At 47.6% G+C, this 17,636-nt stretch overlaps 1 protein-coding gene across 3 annotated transcripts in view; it reads right to left on the bottom strand.

Annotated features, from left to right (window-relative positions):
• The window catches only part of SLC25A13 (solute carrier family 25 member 13), a 267,392-nt gene that overhangs the window by 237,431 nt on the left and 12,325 nt on the right, over positions 1–17,636 (bottom strand). Inside the window, exon 1 of one of the 3 annotated variants that reach the window (XM_063921356.1) lies at positions 8,853–8,897. The exons of the other annotated variants lie outside the window; for them this stretch is intronic. Coding sequence (XP_063777426.1) covers positions 8,853–8,861 — 9 coding nt within the window. The 5' untranslated portion in view covers positions 8,862–8,897. Of the gene's footprint in view, positions 1–8,852; positions 8,898–17,636 lie in introns of those variants that run through there. 3 annotated transcript variants of the gene reach the window in all.

The following is a 17,636-nucleotide window of genomic DNA, read 5'->3' as shown; positions in this document are numbered from 1 at the left end:
TGACTTTGCAGCACTGATTGAGTAAACAGGAGGTCCTCCTCAGCCAGGGTATCAAACTTATAGAACTTTGCAAAGGTGTTTGACCCCGACCAAGTAGCAGCTCGGCACAGCTGTAGTGCCGAGACCCCTCGGGCAGCCGCCCAAGAAGAGCCCACCTTCCTAGTGGAATGGGCCTTAACCGATTTTGGTAACGGCAATCCTGCCGTAGAATGCGCCTGCTGAATCGTGTTACAGATCCAGCGAGCAATAGTCTGCTTTGAAGCAGGGGCGCCAACTTTGTTGGCTGTATACAGGACAAACAGTGCTTCTGTTTTTCTGATCCTAGCCGTTCTGGCCACGTAAATTTTCAAAGCCCTGACCACATCAAGGGACTCGGAATCCTCCAAGTCACGTGTAGCCACAGGCACCACAATAGGTTGGTTCATATGAAAGGATGAGACCACCTTAGGCAGGAATTGAGGACGGGTCCGCAATTCCGCTCTATCCATATGGAAAACCAGATAGGGGCTTTTATGTGATAAAGCCGCCAATTCCGACACTCGCCTAGCCGAAGCCAAGGCTAACAACATGACCACCATCCAGGTGAGATATTTCAACTCCACTGTCTGAAGTGGTTCAAACCAATGTGACTTAAGGAAACTTAACACCACGTTAAGGTCCCAAGGCGCCACCGGAGGTATAAAAGGAGGCTGAATATGCAGAACTCCCTTCACAAAAGTCTGTACTTCAGGTAATGAGGCCAATCCCTTTTGAAAGAAAATGGATAAGGCCGAGATCTGAACCTTAATGGAGCCTAATTTTAGGCCCAAATTCACTCCAGTTTGTAGGAAGTGAAGAAAACGGCCCAGGTGGAATTCTTCCGTAGGAGCATTCCTGGCCTCACACCAAGAAACATATTTCCTCCATATTCGGTGATAATGTTTAGATGTCACGTCCTTCCTAGCCTTTATTAGCGTAGGAATGACCTCATCCGGAATACCTTTTTCCGCTAGGATCCGGCGTTCAACCGCCATGCCGTTAAACGCAGCCACGGTAAGTCTTGGAACAGACATGGACCTTGTTGTAACAGGTCCTGCCTTAGAGGAAGAGGCCACGGATCTTCTGTGAGCATTTCTTGCAGATGCGGATACCAGGTCCTTCGTGGCCAATCTGGAACAATGAGAATTGTTCTCTCTCCTCTTTTTCTTATTATCCTCAACACCTTGGGTATGAGAGGAAGAGGAGGAAACACATATACCGACTGGAATACCCACGGTGTCACTAGGGCGTCCACAGCTACCGCCTGAGGGTCTCTTGACCTGGCGCAATACCTTTGTACCTTTTGTTGAGACGGGACGCCATCATGTCTATTTGGGGCAGTCCCCATCGACTTGCAATCTGCGCGAAGACTTCCTGATGAAGTCCCCACTCTCCCGGATGCAGATCGTGTCTGCTGAGGAAGTCTGCTTCCCAGTTGTCCACTCCCAGAATGAACACTGCTGACTGAGCGCTTACATGATTCTCCGCCCAGCGAAGAAACCTGGTGGCTTCCGCCATTGCCACTCTGCTCCTTGTGCCGCCTTGGCGGTTTACATGAGCTACTGTGGTGATGTTGTCTGACTGGATCAGAACTGGTCGATTGCCAAGTAAGATCTCCGCTTGACGTAGGGCGTTGTTTATGGCCCTTAGTTCCAGGATGTTAATGTGAAGACAAGTCTCTTGACTTGACCAAAGTCCCTGGAAATTTCTTCCCTGTGTGACTGCTCCCCAACCTCGGAGGCTCACGTCCGTGGTCACTAGGATCCAGTCCTGAATGCCGAACCTGCGGCCCTCTAGAAGGTGAGCCCTGTTTAGCCACCACAGGAGAGATACTCTGGCCCTGAGGGACAGGGTGATCCTCTGATGCAATTGCAGATACGACCCGGACCATTTGTCCAATAGGTCCCATTGGAAGGTCCTTGCATGGAATCTGCCGTATGGAATGGTTTCCTATGTTGCCACCATCTTTCCCAGAACTTGAGTGCAATGATGTACTGACACTTGTTTTGGTTTCAACAGGTTCATGACTAGAGTCATGAGTTCCTGTGCTTTTTCCGTCGGAAGAAAAACCCTTTTCTGGTCTGTGTCCAGAATCATGCCCAAGAAGGGCAGACGAGTTGTAGGATTCAGCTGCGACTTTGGAATATTGAGAATCCAGCCGTGTCGCAATAACACATTCAGTGAAAGTGATACGCTGCTCAGCAACTTCTCCCTTGATCTCGCTTTTATGAGGAGATCGTCCAAGTACGGGATAATTGTGACACCCTGCTTGCGCAGGAGCACCATCATTTCCGCCATCACCTTGGTGAAAATTCTCGGGGCCGTGGAAAGTCCAAACGGCAACGTCTGAAATTGGTAATGACAATCCTGTACCGCAAATCTCAGGTATGCCTGATGAGGAGGATATATGGGGACATGCAGGTATGCATCCTTTATGTCCAGAGACACCAAAAAAATCTCCCCCTTCCAGGCTGGCGATGACCGCCCTGAGCGATTCCATCTTGAACTTGAACCATTTTAAGTAAAGGTTCAGGGATTTTAAATTCAAAATGGGTCTGACCGAACCGTCCGGTTTCGGAACCACAAACAGAGTTGAGTATTACCCCTGCCCTCTTTGAAGCAGGGGAACCTCTACCACCACTTGTTGCAGACACAATTTGTGAATTGCCTGTAAAACTATCTCCCTTTCCAGGGGTTGTTTCGGTAGGGCCGATTTGAAAAACCGGCGAGGAGGCACTTCTTCGACTTCTAGCTTGTAACCCTGGGAAACTATTTCTATTGCCTATGGATCCACCTGTGAGTGGATCCAGACGTGGCTGAACAGTCGAAGACGTGCCCCCACAGGAGCTGACTCCCTCAGGGGAGCCCCAGCGTCATGCCATGGATTTAGCAGAGGCCGGGGAGGACTTCTGTTCCTGGGAACTAGCTGTGGTGTGCAGCTTTTTCCCTCTGCCCTTACCTCTGGTAAGAAAGGACGATCCACGTGCTCTCTTGCTTTTATTGGAACGAAAGGACTGCATTTGATAATGAGGCGCTTTCTTAGATTGTGAGGGAATATATGGCAAAAAATTTGATTTACCTGCCGTAGCCGTGGAGACGAGATCCGAGAGGCCCTCTCCGAACAATTCCTCACCCTTGTAAGGCAACAACTCCATATGCCTCTTGGAGTCGGCATCACCTGTCCACTGCCGGGTCCATAAGCCACGCCTAGCAGAAATAGACATAGCGTTTATTCTGGAACCCAGTAAACAAATGTCTCTTTGAGCATCTCTCATATATAAGACAGCATCTTTTATATGCCCTAGAGCCATTAAAATGGTATCCTTATCAAGAGTCTCAATATCTGCTGATAAGGAATCTGTCCATGCTGCTACAGCACTACAAACCCAGGCCGACGCAATAGCCGGTCTGAGTAAGGTACCAGAATGTGCGTAAATGGACTTCCAGGTAACCTCCTGCTTGCGGTCAGCAGGATCCTTGAGGGTAGCTGTATCTTGGGATGGAAGCGCTATCTTTTTTGATAAGCGTGTTAAAGCTTTGTCCACCCTAGGGGAAGATTCCCACCGTATTCTGTCCTGTGACGGGAAAGGATACGCTATAAGAATCCTTTTGGGAATCTGCAGTTTTTTGTCTGGAGTTTCCAACGCTTTTTCGCATAAATCGTTCATCTCATGTGAGGAAGGAAAGGTGACCTCTGGTTTCTTTCCCTTAAACATGTGCACCCTCGTGTCAGAGACAGGGGGTTCCTCAGTGATATGCAAAACATCTTTTATAGCGATAATCATATATCGAATACATTTTGCCACCCTTGGCTGAAATTTTGCATCTTCGTAGTCGACACTGGAGTCTGAGTCCGTGTCGGTATCTGTGTCAGCTATTTGGGATAGTGGGCGCTTCTGAGACCCCGAAGGTCCAGGCGACATTGGGACAGGCATGGGTTGACTCCCTGACTGTAAACCAGCTTCAGCTTTGTCTAATCTTTTGTGCAGTAAATTAACATTTGCACTCAAAACATTCCACATATCCATCCAGTCAGGTGTCGACACTGCTGACGGAGACCTAGCATTCATACACTCCCCCTCCTCCAGACATGTCGACACACGCGTACCGACACACATACAGGGAAGCCCTTTTTCTGAAGACAGGTTCCCACCAGGCCCTTTGGAGAGACAGAGAGAGAGTATGCCAGCACACACCCCAGCGCTATAGGACCCAGGAAAAACACAGTGTGTTTACCTAGTAGCGCTTTGTAATCTGTATTGCGCCAAATATGTGCCCCCCCTCTACTTAAAAAACCCTCTTTCACCGTGTGTCAAGCAGGGGAGAGTCCGGGGAGCTTCCTCTCAGCGGTGCTGTGGAGAAAAGATGGCGCTGGTAAGTGCTGAGGGAGAAGCCCCGCCCCCTCGGCGGCGGGCTTCTGTCCCGCTTTAAATAATTAAAATTATGGCGGGGGCTCTCTATATACATGTACAGTGCCCAGCTGTACATGTATATACACTTATATGCCATATAGGAGGTTTAAATTGCTGCCCAGGGCGCCCCCCCTGCGCCCTGCACCCTTACAGTGACCGGAGTGTGTGAGGTGAATGGGAGCAATGGCGCACAGCTGCAGTGCTGTGCGTTACCTCCGTGAAGAATCTGAAGTCTTCTGCCGCCTGTGATGATCTTTTGCTCACGTACTCACCCGGCTTCTATCTTCCGGCTCTGCGAGGAGGACGGCGGCGCGGCTCTGGGACGGACGGCGAGGGTGAGACCTGCGTACCAATCCCTCTGGAGCGAATGGTGTTCCAGTAGCCTAAGAAACAGAGCCCTGAAACTCAGAGAAGTGGGTCTGTTTCTATCTCCTCAGTCCCTCGATGCAGGGAGTCTGTTGCCAGCAGGCTCCCTGAAAATAAAAAACCTAACAAAAATGCTTTCTTACAGGAAACTCAGGAGAGCTCCTGAAATGCACCCAGCTCCTCTGGGCACAGTATCAAACTGAGGTCTGGAGGAGGGGCATAGAGGGAGGAGCCAGTGCACACCCAGAGTCAAAGTCTTTCTTAAAGTGCCCATGTCTCCTGCGGAGCCCGTCTATCCCCATGGTCCTTACGGAGTCCCAGCATCCTCTAGGACGTTAGAGAAATACAGAAACGGATTGCCTGCATACTGGATAAAGCCACAATATGGATGACTCCAATGGGCAAAAAGGTCCACTTGGAAAAGTCACTAAAAATGTAGGCAAACATCCCTACTCTGCATAGCGTCAAAAGGATTTGCATGGTTCGGAGACATTTTTCTAAATAAAAAAACAAAAATAAAAACCAGGAGCAGAATTGTTGTGTTGTACATAGCAATCAGATTATTTTTCCTAGTACAATTTAGAAAATAATGGCACAATCTGTGTGACTGCTGTGGGTTATAGAACTTTTTACTGGTATAAGGTTTGAGGCAAGACCACTGTCACTTCCTATGCCATGTCTGGTTGCCCGAATTGTATCAAGTTTTTACTTTGTCCATCACAACCTAAAAACATTTTCCCTCTAGAATCCGGGAGGGCGGCTGTTCTTCCGAAGGTCCATGACATTCAGGAGTTTACTGGGCATTCAGGGCAAGTAGATAAATATAGTTAAATAAAACCTAGCTGGCATTCCAGATTAAAGAACATCTCTAGTTGTACCATCCAGCCCCCTCTATATGAAAACATGAGTCTCTGCTCTAGGGTGCCCCTTGCTCTGCACCGGGGGAAGGGTTGGGTGTAGGACCGGATACCATCATGCCAATGTTCCAGTCCTCCCGAATAATAACATTGACAAGTTCCAGCATGGTAACTATTCTTGTTCGGACATTTAAACGGCACTTAATACTTGATAGACTGCAAACTGGTTTGAGTATGAGAGATAAACCTGACACTACCTCCCAACTGGCCACATCACAACTCTGGAAACTAGATTTCATTTTCGTTTCCCATGGCAATCTCCGTAAGTCATGCCTTTCAATCGTTCACCCTGGTGAAATACTGCTGGAAGTTACCCAGAAAGCACATAATGTTTTGGTCTGCCTCTCACACATTCTTGAAGCATTCAGCAGAATTCCTCCCACTGAATTGAATAGAGTCCAATGTGTCCGTTCAAGAATCCAGACACACAAGAGAACGCATACTGAAGGTTGAATGAAATAGAATTGGACGACCCTACTGCAACCTGGCCAAAAATGCTCTGACCCAGGACAAGTGCAACTGCAAAAAACAGAAATAAAACATGGAACCCGTGCCTGTGTCCTTTCTTTGAACCGCTTGGAAAGAAATGAAGAGACCGTTCTGATTGGCCACCACTACATAAAAGCAGACATGCACATCACATGTTGTGCGTTACGGTGTGCCGCCAATAAAGATCTGATTTACAGAGGCGGTGTGTTCAGCATTGCCGATTTGGGAGTCCAGGAATTTAGACCGGGCCTTTCAAAACTTTTCTGCTACCATGAGAACTCCCCGTGTGCGTTATCAGACTTTTAAAGTATCCAATTTACAAACATTTGGCTACATTGTACGTATGGTTAGTGTTCGTAAATTGGGCAACAAGTGTTTCCTAAGCGAAGAATGGCCTAGGCACGGAGCAAACACAGGTGCAAGATCCTCTTGAGCAAGTGTGGCTAAGATTTCAGACAAGAGGTTGCGAAGTAAGGGGGTAATTCAGAACGGATCGTAGCAGCAAATATGTTAGCAGATGGGCAAAACCATGTGCACTGCAGGGGGGGGGGGGGGGGCGGTCAGATATAACATGTGCAGACAGTTAGATTTGGGTGGGGTGTGTTCAAACTGAAATCTAAATTGCAGTGTAAAAATAAAGCAGCCAGTATTTACCCTGCACAGAAACAAAATAACCCACCCAAATCCAACTCTCTCTGCAAATGTTATATCTGCCAGACCTGCAGTGTACATGGGGGGTCATTCCGACCCGTTCGCACGCAGTGGATCAACTCGGAATGACCCCCATGGTTTTGCCCAACTGCTAAAATGTTTGTTGCTATGATCAGGTCTGAATTACCCCCTAAGTTGCCTGCTCTCTTCGGAAGCAAAGCTGGCCAAGCCAATACAGCAGTCGGGCAGATAGAGGTCCATCATGTGCAAATGAGAAGGGTAAAGCTGTGCTTCAGGAACACAAGTATGAGATGAACAGGACGCAGGATGCAGTATTTCTAGGGCTATTCAATGCTGTGGGCAAAGGAACACAACCTCAGCCACTCCACAAAGGACTATAGTATTTGCAGCTTGTCTAAGCCTGCAGAAATCAGGACTTGTCCTATACTTTTAATGGAACATACTTTGCAGCGGTCATGTTTTGGCGGAAAAGAGGCAAACCTTGCCAATGAAAAAAAAAATGAAAAAAAATAAAGTTGCCACATATACTAAAGACATTTACTGAGATAAAGGGTAATATGTGGCCCTTTTCAAGGTTAGAGAGACGCCCAATGGAGCCCCTGGAGTGCATCACATTGCACTAATATCAAAAAGCAATATCACTATGGGGCCTTTTCATCACTAATGGGCCAGTTACGCTAGCTTCCATATTTTTGTAATGTAACAGGTCCATTCATTATTAGAGGCCCATTTTCGGAAGTCCCACTCCTTCCTATGGGAAGAAGGTCTGACGTTGGAAAGAGCGAGGGTCCAGCAGCGGTGCGCACGTGTGACCTCAGGACATGGGCGCGCACAGGACAGACCTGGCACCAGTAAGTACTGATCGTGGGGGAGAGCTGTTTTTCGGAGGCTGTCCCGGCACCGGAGCAATGCTGAATTGTTCCGGTGCAACTCGTGGAGAGTTGAATACTTAATTATCAGGGGCAATCCGGCCCCCAGGAGAATAGGCCCCTATGTAACCGCACATTACAGACATAAGAATCAGAACACAAACTATTCTCTATAATAACTTCTGTAACATCTATTTAGAGGATGCGGTCAGGATGCCGGCAGTCAGTGGAGCCAGAATCCCGACTAAGTATACCTGGGATTCTTAGGGTTAGGCTGCAGAGAAGGACGCATTAGGCACCACTGGGGAGGTTAGGTTAGGCTACGGGGAAGGGAAGGATAGGGTTAGGCTGCAGGGGGGGTAGGTTTAGGGGGTGTAGTATGGTTTGCCGGCGGTCGGGGTCCCGGCGCCAGAATCCCCACCGCTGGCATACCGACAGCTGGGCGAGCGCAAATGAGCCCCTTGCTACGCACGCCACGCCATCTATTCTCCCTCCAGGGGGGTCGTGGACCCCCAAGAGGGAGAAAAGATGTCGGTATGCCGGCAGTCGGGATTCCGGCACCGGTATGGTGGTCGCCGGGAGCACGGCCGCCGGCAACTTGAAGACCACACGGTATGGGCACCACCGGGAAGGTTAGGGCAGTGGTGGGAGGGCAAGTATACTTACCCGACCCCTGTCGGCATTCTCAGCATTGAGATGCCAGTGTCTGTCTTTCGACCGCCGGCATCCCAAACGCCGGTCTCACGTGTCACACCCCTATTTAAAACCGGCAGAGTCGTGAATAGTCATTGCACTAGAACACCACGCAAACATAACTGTCAGTATAAAAAAAAATACTAATAATATTTGTTACTAAATCTGTACGGTGAAAAAACAAACAAAAAAAATCCCATTTGTAAGCTTCATATTAATAAGCACTTGTGTATGCATAATATAAAAGCAATTCACCGGGCATTGCAAATGCTACTCTGCATCGTAATCATTTCTTCAGCATTTATCCATCCGTGGAGCAGCACTCTGCTCTATGTATTAATCTGCTAAACGGAAAACACCAGGTGAGGAAACATTGGAAAAGTTGGCAGGGTAATCCGTGTGTGGAAGCCACTTACCTTGCACATAAAGGGTTTCAATTACCAAACTGTTGAGAGACTCCTGGGGGTAAGAAAAAGAAAGCTTGACACCGAGCACTTGAAATTCAAGGGAATTGGAAAGCTGAAAGAAGCCTTAAATCTGGATCAATCTGATATCCAGAGACACTGGCAGTTGTGTAGGTAGGGGGTGTAAGTATTTTATTCCTCATAAAGCTAATGGACAGAATACCGCGGTAAAATTGCTTTTCTGCCAGATCTGGGAAAGGATAAAGATGCAGAATGGATTTTAAGAACCGTTTTACGAAAAAGATGCTGCAATCTGGGCTTTCCTTTCCCGCTGAACTATGAAAGTGTCTTTCTGCTGGGACGCGAGGGGGGAGCACATGAAATGTAAACAAAAATTAAACACCGTTAGATTTACAGTAGCGGGGCAGCTAAAAGCTGGTGGATTTGTCGTGTTAGGGATAAAAAAAAAAATAATGTAAAAAAAAAAAAAAAAAAAAAAAAAAAAAAAAGGAGTATTCAAGACAGTGCTTCTCTTTTTAAAAACACAGGGCATGATGCAGAGTTGAACGCAAACTCAATTGTTTGCGTACAACTCCGATAGTGGGCGGATTGCACATGTGCATATCGGGTCCGAGGGGTGGGAGGAGTGGAAGACAAACAGTCTGTAACATGACAGTTAGGAGCTGATTGGTTGGTACTTTATCACTGTGCAACTTATCAGACTAATAAGACTCTCCTCTAGTCTCCAAACCTTACCTGAAAACTCACCTCTTCAGGCAAGCTTATCACATTCCATAACCGCTCACTCAACCTTCATAAGCTTTCCTATCCGATTATATCCCCACTGTACAGTCCACACACATCCCCCACATGTTTTCTCTTTCTTCACTTTCCCTTCTTTCTGACCATGGCTCATCATTGCTGTGGTGTGATATCATACAACCCACCTAGAACCTTTGCAATCAGGTGGACAAATAGCAATAGATAGCGCCTTTCCTTCTGTATCAATGCCTATATCCCTATAGATTGTAAGCTTGCGAGCAGGGCCTTTCTACCTCTGTTTGTTTATTACCCAGTTTTGTTGTATCATTGTGTCCAATTGTAAAGCGCAACGGAATTTGCTGCGCTATATAAGAAACTGTTAATAAATAGATAATAAATAATTATCACTGTCCAAGGCTTGATAAATCTGGGCCTGTGTGCGAACGCGCAGTACGGCTCCTGCGTGTGCGCACTGGGCATAAACACTCCAGTATGCGATCGCACATACTGAATAAGGCCCTTGGCCTACTTTACAATATTTGTAAATGTTCTACACTACATAATATAATAAAATATTATATCATAATATATTTTCAAAAAGCCACCCTATCAGACCCCCCAAAAATATATTATGCAATTATTATAAAAGCTTGTTTGATTCGATTCAGCGGTAGTTTGGGAGCATGATTATGCGGCTTAAATATCGCAAGTATTGCAACAAGTTTTCGTGAACCGCGCTCCTGTACCTCTCGCAATTCAATTGTAAATGGCCATTCCAGTATTAGATGACAGTTAGTGACCGAAAGCAAAATATTGGATGTTCTTAATAGGTGCCAAGTTTCTCATTATTACATTTTTAATAATGGTGGTAGAGAAAAAATGTACATTAACTTTTCGCCTAATTTTAGAATTATACCTCCACTTATTTACATGTACGTCTGTTCTTTGTCTCTTGATTTAAGTGTGATCTGAATAAAGGTTACTTTTTAATTGATTGAATAGAACCAAATGTGTGCCCCAGAAAAGACTTATAGTCGCTTCTGTTTTTGTGCCTCTGCAAAATCACACTTTATACGCAGAGTATCTAGGGGCAGATTCAATTAATTGTCAGCCCTGATCAATTCAACTGACTGCCGCATCCCTGTGCTCGAAGCTCCTAAGAGTGCACTAAGGGCCTAATTCAGCTTGGATAAGGTAACCTGAGAAATTACAGTTGTCCTCCGCGAGCAGGAAGGCGCCACCCTGACAGAAAGAAAAAATGGCCGTGCAAATTTGCAAATGCATCGCAGATCGCTATCCACTCGCAGTTACATACGCAAATCCCGAAACACTGAATATTCTTTGCCATCTGGGCAAAAGTGAGTAGGTCTGAGGCTGCTACTAATCTGCGACTGAGACGGCCTGGAAGTGGTCTGCGCTGACGTCAGAGACCCTCCCCAAAAACGCCTGGGCACACCTACGTTTTTTCTGACACACCTGCCGAGAAACGACGGCTTCCTGTCAGTCAAACAGCGGCTACATTGCCATTACTATCGCTATTACCCTATGCACATGCGCAAGCTGCACATACACAGTAGTTCGATCATCGCTTCATTTGTGAATTCTCTAATTAATTAGTGGTCCATGCTGAATTAGGCCCTTAATGTGGATTTCTCTAACGTCCTAGTGGATGCTGGGGACTCCGTCAGGACCATGGGGAATAGCGGGCTCCGCAGGAGACAGGGCACATCTAAAAAAGCTTTTAGGTCACATGGTGCGTACTGGCTCCTCCCCCTATGACCCTCCTCCAAGCCTCAGTTAGGTTTTTGTGCCCGTCCGAGAGGGTGCAATCTAGGTGGCTCTCTTAAAGAGCTAGTTAGAAAAGTTTTTTTTTAGGTTTCTAATCAGTGTCTCCTGCTGGCGACAGGAGCACTGCAACGAGGGACTTAGGGGAGAGACTTGCAACTCACCTGCCTGCAGGAGGATTGAAGTCTTAGGCTACTGGACACTGAGCTCCAGAGGGAGTCGGAACACAGGTCAGCCTGGGGTTCGTCCCGGAGCCGCGCCGCCGATCCCCCTTACAGACGCTGAAGAACGGCAGAACGGAGGTCCGGAAACAGGCGGCAGAAGACTTCAGTCTTCATAGAGGTAGCGCACAGCACTGCAGCTGTGCGCCATTGTTGCTACACGGCTCACGGATCTCGGTCACGGAGGGTGCAGGGCGCTGCTGGGGGCGCCCTGGGCAGCAATATAGAGTACCTTAGAGGCAAATAAATACATCACATATAGCCATTAAGGCTATATGTATGTATTTAACCCAGGCCAGTTTATTAGAAAAACCGGGAGAAAAGCCCGCCGGAAAAGGGGCGGAGCTTATTCTCCTCAGCACTCGGCGCCATTTTCCTGCACGGCTCCGCTGGTGAGGAAGGCTCCCACGACTCTCCCCTGCACTGCACTACAGAAACAGGGTAACAAAGAGAGGGGGGGCATAAATTGGCGATATAAATATATATTGAGAGCGCATATATAAAAACAACACCTTCTAGGGTTGTTATATACTGTATAGCGCTTTTGGTGTGTGCTGGCAAACTCTCCCTCTGTCTCCCCAAAGGGCTAGGAGGGTCCTGTCTTCAATAGAGCATTCACTGTGTGGCTGCTGTGTGTGTCGGTACGTGTGTGTCGACATGTATGAGGACGAAGTTGGTGTGGAGGCAGAGCAATTGCCGATGATGGTAATGTCACCCCCTAGGGAGTCGACACCGGAATGGATGGCTTTGGTTATGGAATTACGTGATAATGTCAGCACATTACAAAAGTCAGTTGACGAAATGAGACGCCCGGCAAACCAGTTAGTACCGGTTCAGGCATCTCAGACACCGTCAGGGGCTGTAAAACGTCCCTTACCTCAGTCAGTCGACACGGGTACCGACACAGATGAATCTAGTGTCGACGGTGAGGAAGTAAACGTATTTTCCAATAGGGCCACACGTTATATGATCACGGCAATGAAGGAGGCTTTGCAGCTCTCTGATACTACTGGTACCTCAAAAAGGGGTATTATGTGGGGGGTGAAAAAACTACCTGTATTTTTCCCAGAATCAGAGGAATTGAATGATGTGTGTGATGAAGCGTGGGTTACCCCCGATAGAAAAATGCTAATTTCAAAGAAGTTGTTGGCATTATACCCTTTCCCACCAGAGGTTAGGGCGCGCTGGGAATCACCCCCTAAGGTGGATAAGGCGCTCACACGTTTATCAAAGCAAGTGGCGTTGCCGTCTCCTGATACGGCCGCCCTCAAGGATCCAGCAGATAGGAGGCTGGAAACTACACTGAAGAGTATATACACACATACGGGTGTTATACTGCGACCGGCAATAGCCTCAGCCTGGATGTGCAGTGCTGGGGTAGTGTGGTTGGATTCTCTGACTGAAAATATTGAGACCCTGGATAGGGACAGTATTTTATTGACTCTAGAGCAATTAAAGGATGCTTTTCTTTATATGCGAGATGCTCAGAGGGATGTTTGTACTCTAGCATCAAGAGTAAGCACGATGTCCATATCTGCTAGAAGAAGTTTATGGACGCGACAGTGGTCAGGTGATGCGGATTCCAAGAGGCATATGGAAGTATTGCCATATAAAGGAGAGGAATTGTTTGGGGTCGGTCTTTCGGACCTGGTGACCACGGCAACTGCCGGCAAATCCACCTTTTTACCTCAGACCCCTTCACAACAGAAAAAGACACCGTCTTTTCAGCCGCAGTCCTTTCGCTCCTATAAAAAGCGACCAAAAGGACAGTCTTATCTGCCGAGAGGCAGAGGAAAGGGTAAGAAAGGGCAGCACGCAGCCCCTGCCCAGGAACAGAAGCCCGCCCCGGCTTCTACAAAGCCATCAGCATGACGCTGGGGCTTTACAAGCGGACCCAGGAACGGTGGGGGGTCGACTCAAGATTTTCAGCAATCAATGGGCTCACTCACAAGTGGACCCGTGGGTCCTGCAGATAATATCTCAGGGTTACATGCTGGAGTTCGAAAGGTTTCCCCCTCGCCGGTTCCTAAAGTCTGCTTTACCAACGTCTCCCTCAGAAAGGACGTCGGTTTTGGAAGCCATTCACAAGCTGTATTCTCAGCAGGTGATAGTCAAGGTACCCCTCCTACAACAGGGAAAGGGGTATTATTCCACACTATTTGTGGTACCGAAGCCGGACGGTTCGGTAAGACCTATTCTAAATCTGAAATCCTTGAACCTGTACATACAGAAATTCAAGTTCAAAATGGAGTCACTCAGAGCAGTGATAGCGAATCTGGAAGACGGGGACTTCATGGTGTCCCTGGACATAAAGGATGCTTATCTGCATGTCCCAATTTACCCCTCACACCAAGGGTATCTCAGGTTCGTGATACAAGACTGTCATTATCAGTTTCAAACGATGCCGTTTGGTTTGTCTACGGCCCCTCGGGTCTTTACCAAGGTAATGACCGAAATGATGGTTCTTCTACGAAGAAAAGGCGTATTAATTATCCCTTACTTGGACGATCTCCTGATAAGGGCAAAGTCCAGAGAACAGCTGGAAGTCGGTGTAGCACTAACCCAGGTAGTGCTCCAGCAACACGGGTGGATTCTGAATCTTCCAAAATCTCAATTGACCCCGACAACTTGTCTGCTGTTCCTGGGAATGATTCTGGACACGGTTCAGAAAAAGGTGTTTCTCCCGGAGGGAAAAGCAAGGGAGTTATCCGAACTTGTCAGGAACCTCCTAAAACCAGGAACGGTGTCAGTACATCAATGCACAAGAGTCCTGGGAAAGATGGTGGCTTCGTACGAAGCGATTCCATTCGGCAGATTCCATGCACGGACATTTCAGTGGGATCTGCTGGACAAATGGTCCGGATCGCATCTGCACATGCATCAGCGGATAGCACTGTCACCAAGAACAAGGTTGTCTCTCCTGTGGTGGCTGCAGACTGCCCATCTGTTAGTGGGCCGCAGATTCGGCATACAGGACTGGGTCCTGGTGACTACGGATGCCAGCCTACGAGGTTGGGGAGCAGTCACAAAGGGAAGAAATTTCCAGGGCGTGTGGTCAAGCCTGGAGACGTCTCTTCACATAAATATACTGGAGCTAAGAGCGATCTACAATGCTCTAAGTCTGGCAAAACCGCTGCTTCAGGGTCAGCCGGTGTTGATCCAGTCCGACAACATCACGGCAGTCGCCCACGTAAACCGACAAGGCGGCACGAGAAGCAGGAGTGCAATGGCAGAAGCGGCAAGGATTCTGCGCTGGGCGGAGAATCATGTCATAGCACTGTCAGCAGTGTTCATCCCGGGAGTGGACAACTGGGAAGCAGATTTCCTCAGCAGACACGACCTTCACCCGGGAGAGTGGGGACTTCATCCAGAAGTTTTCCACATGATTGTGAACCGTTGGGAAAAACCAAAGGTAGACATGATGGCGTCTCGCCTCAACAAAAAATTGGACAGGTATTGCGCCAGGTCAAGAGACCCTCAGGCAATAGCTGTGGACGCTCTGGTAACACCGTGGGTGTACCAATCAGTGTATGTGTTCCCTCCTCTGCCTCTCATACCAAAGGTGCTGAGAATTATACGGAAAAGAGGAGTAAGAACGATACTGGTGGCTCCGGACTGGCCAAGGAGAACTTGGTATCCGGAACTTCAAGAGATGCTCACGGAGGATCCGTGGCCTCTACCTCTGAGAAGGGATCTGCTTCAGCAGGGACCTTGTATGTTCCAAGACTTACCGCGTCTGCGTTTGACGGCATGGCGGTTGAACGCCGGATTCTAAAAGAAAAGGGCATTCCAGAGGAAGTTATTCCTACCTTGATTAAGGCTAGGAAGGAAGTGACTGTACAACATTATCACCGCATTTGGCGAAAATATGTTGCGTGGTGTGAGGCCAAGAAGGCTCCAACGGAAGAATTTCAATTGGGTCGATTCTTACATTTCCTGCAAGCAGGATTGTCTATGGGCCTAAAATTGGGGTCTATTAAAGTTCAAATTTCGGCCTTATCAATTTTCTTCCAGAAGGAATTGGCGTCAGTGCCTGAAGTACAAACTTTTGTCAAAGGTGTACTACATATACAACCCCCAATAGTGCCTCCAGTGGCACCGTGGGATTTGAACGTGGTTCTAAATTTTCTCAAATCTCATTGGTTTGAGCCGTTAAAATCGGTAGAATTAAAATACCTTACATGGAAGGTAACCATGCTGTTGGCCCTGGCTTCTGCCAGGAGAGTTTCAGAGTTGGCAGCTTTGTCATACAAGAGCCCATATCTGATATTCCATTCGGACAGGGCAGAATTGAGGACGCGTCCTCAATTTCTCCCTAAGGTGGTTTCGGCATTTCACTTAAACCAGCCTATTGTGGTGCCTGCGGCTACTAGCGACTTGGAGGACTCCAAGTTACTGGACGTTGTCAGAGCATTAAAAATATATATTTCAAGGACAGCTGGAGTCAGAAAAACTGACTCGTTGTTTACATTGTATGCACCCAACAAGATGGGTGCTCCTGCGTCTAAACAGACGATTGCACGTTGGATCTGTAGCACAATCCAACTTGCACATTCTGTGGCAGGCGTGCCACAGCCTAAATCTGTAAAGGCCCACTCCACAAGGAAGGTGGGCTCATCTTGGGCGGCTGCCCGAGGAGTCTCGGCATTACAACTTTGCCGAGCAGCTACGTGGTCAGGGGAGAACACGTTTGTAAAATTTTACAAATTTGATACTCTGGCTACAGAGGACCTGGAGTTTTCTCATTCGGTGCTGCAGAGTCATCCGCACTCTCCCGCCCGTTTGGGAGCTTTGGTATAATCCCCATGGTCCTGACGGAGTCCCCAGCATCCACTAGGACGTTAGAGAAAATAAGAATTTACTTACCGATAATTCTATTTCTCATAGTCCGTAGTGGATGCTGGGCGCCCATCCCAAGTGCGGATTGTCTGCAATACTTGTACATAGTTATTGTTACAAAAATCGGGTTATTATTGTTGTGAGCCATCTTTTTAGAGGCTACTTTGTTTTTGTTATCATACTGTTAACTGGGTTCAGATCACAAGTTGTATGGTGTGATTGGTGTGGCTGGTATGAGTCTTACCCGGGATTCAAGATCCTTCCTTATTGTGTACGCTCGTCCGGGCACAGTACCTAACTGAGGCTTGGAGGAGGGTCATAGGGGGAGGAGCCAGTACGCACCATGTGACCTAAAAGCTTTTTTAGATGTGCCCTGTCTCCTGCGGAGCCCGCTATTCCCCATGGTCCTGACGGAGTCCCCAGCATCCACTACGGACTATGAGAAATAGAATTATCGGTAAGTAAATTCTTATTTTTCCTTGCATCCACGTTAAATGCACACCCCCTGGGAATTAATGTGTGGGCTAACACGAATTCCTGCACTTCACACGGAATCTATTAGTGATCACGTGTTACCCATGGGTTTATTGTGAGGACCACAAATTAAATAGCTCAGGGTGTAAAACCCAGAACTATAACCATGCGGTAAACACCATGGGTAATTGTATATGCCCCTTAATGTGGTGTTTCAGGGCAAGTTTGCAAAATGTTGGAAAAAATAAGAATTTACTTACCGATAATTCTATTTCTCGGAGTCCGTAGTGGATGCTGGGGTTCCTGAAAGGACCATGGGGAATAGCGGCTCCGCAGGAGACAGGGCACAAAAAAGTAAAGCTTTACTAGGTCAGGTGGTGTGCACTGGCTCCTCCCCCTATGACCCTCCTCCAGACTCCAGTTAGGTACTGTGCCCGGACGAGCATACACAATAAGGGAGGCATTTTGAATCCCGGGTAAGACTCATACCAGCCACACCAATCACACCGTACAACTTGTGATCTAAACCCAGTTAACAGTATGACAACAGAAAGGGCCTCTTAAAGATGGCTCCTTAACAATAACCCGAATTAGTTAACAATAACTATGTACAAGTATTGCAGATAATCCGCACTTGGGATGGGCGCCCAGCATCCACTACGGACTCCGAGAAATAGAATTATCGGTAAGTAAATTCTTATTTTCTCTATCGTCC

The sequence above is a fragment of the Pseudophryne corroboree genome, chromosome 5, assembly GCF_028390025.1.
Source record: "Pseudophryne corroboree isolate aPseCor3 chromosome 5, aPseCor3.hap2, whole genome shotgun sequence".
Taxonomy (NCBI): Eukaryota; Metazoa; Chordata; class Amphibia; order Anura; family Myobatrachidae; genus Pseudophryne; species Pseudophryne corroboree.
Note: the sequence above shows the minus strand (reverse complement) of the source record. Positions and strands in the feature narration are given on the sequence as shown.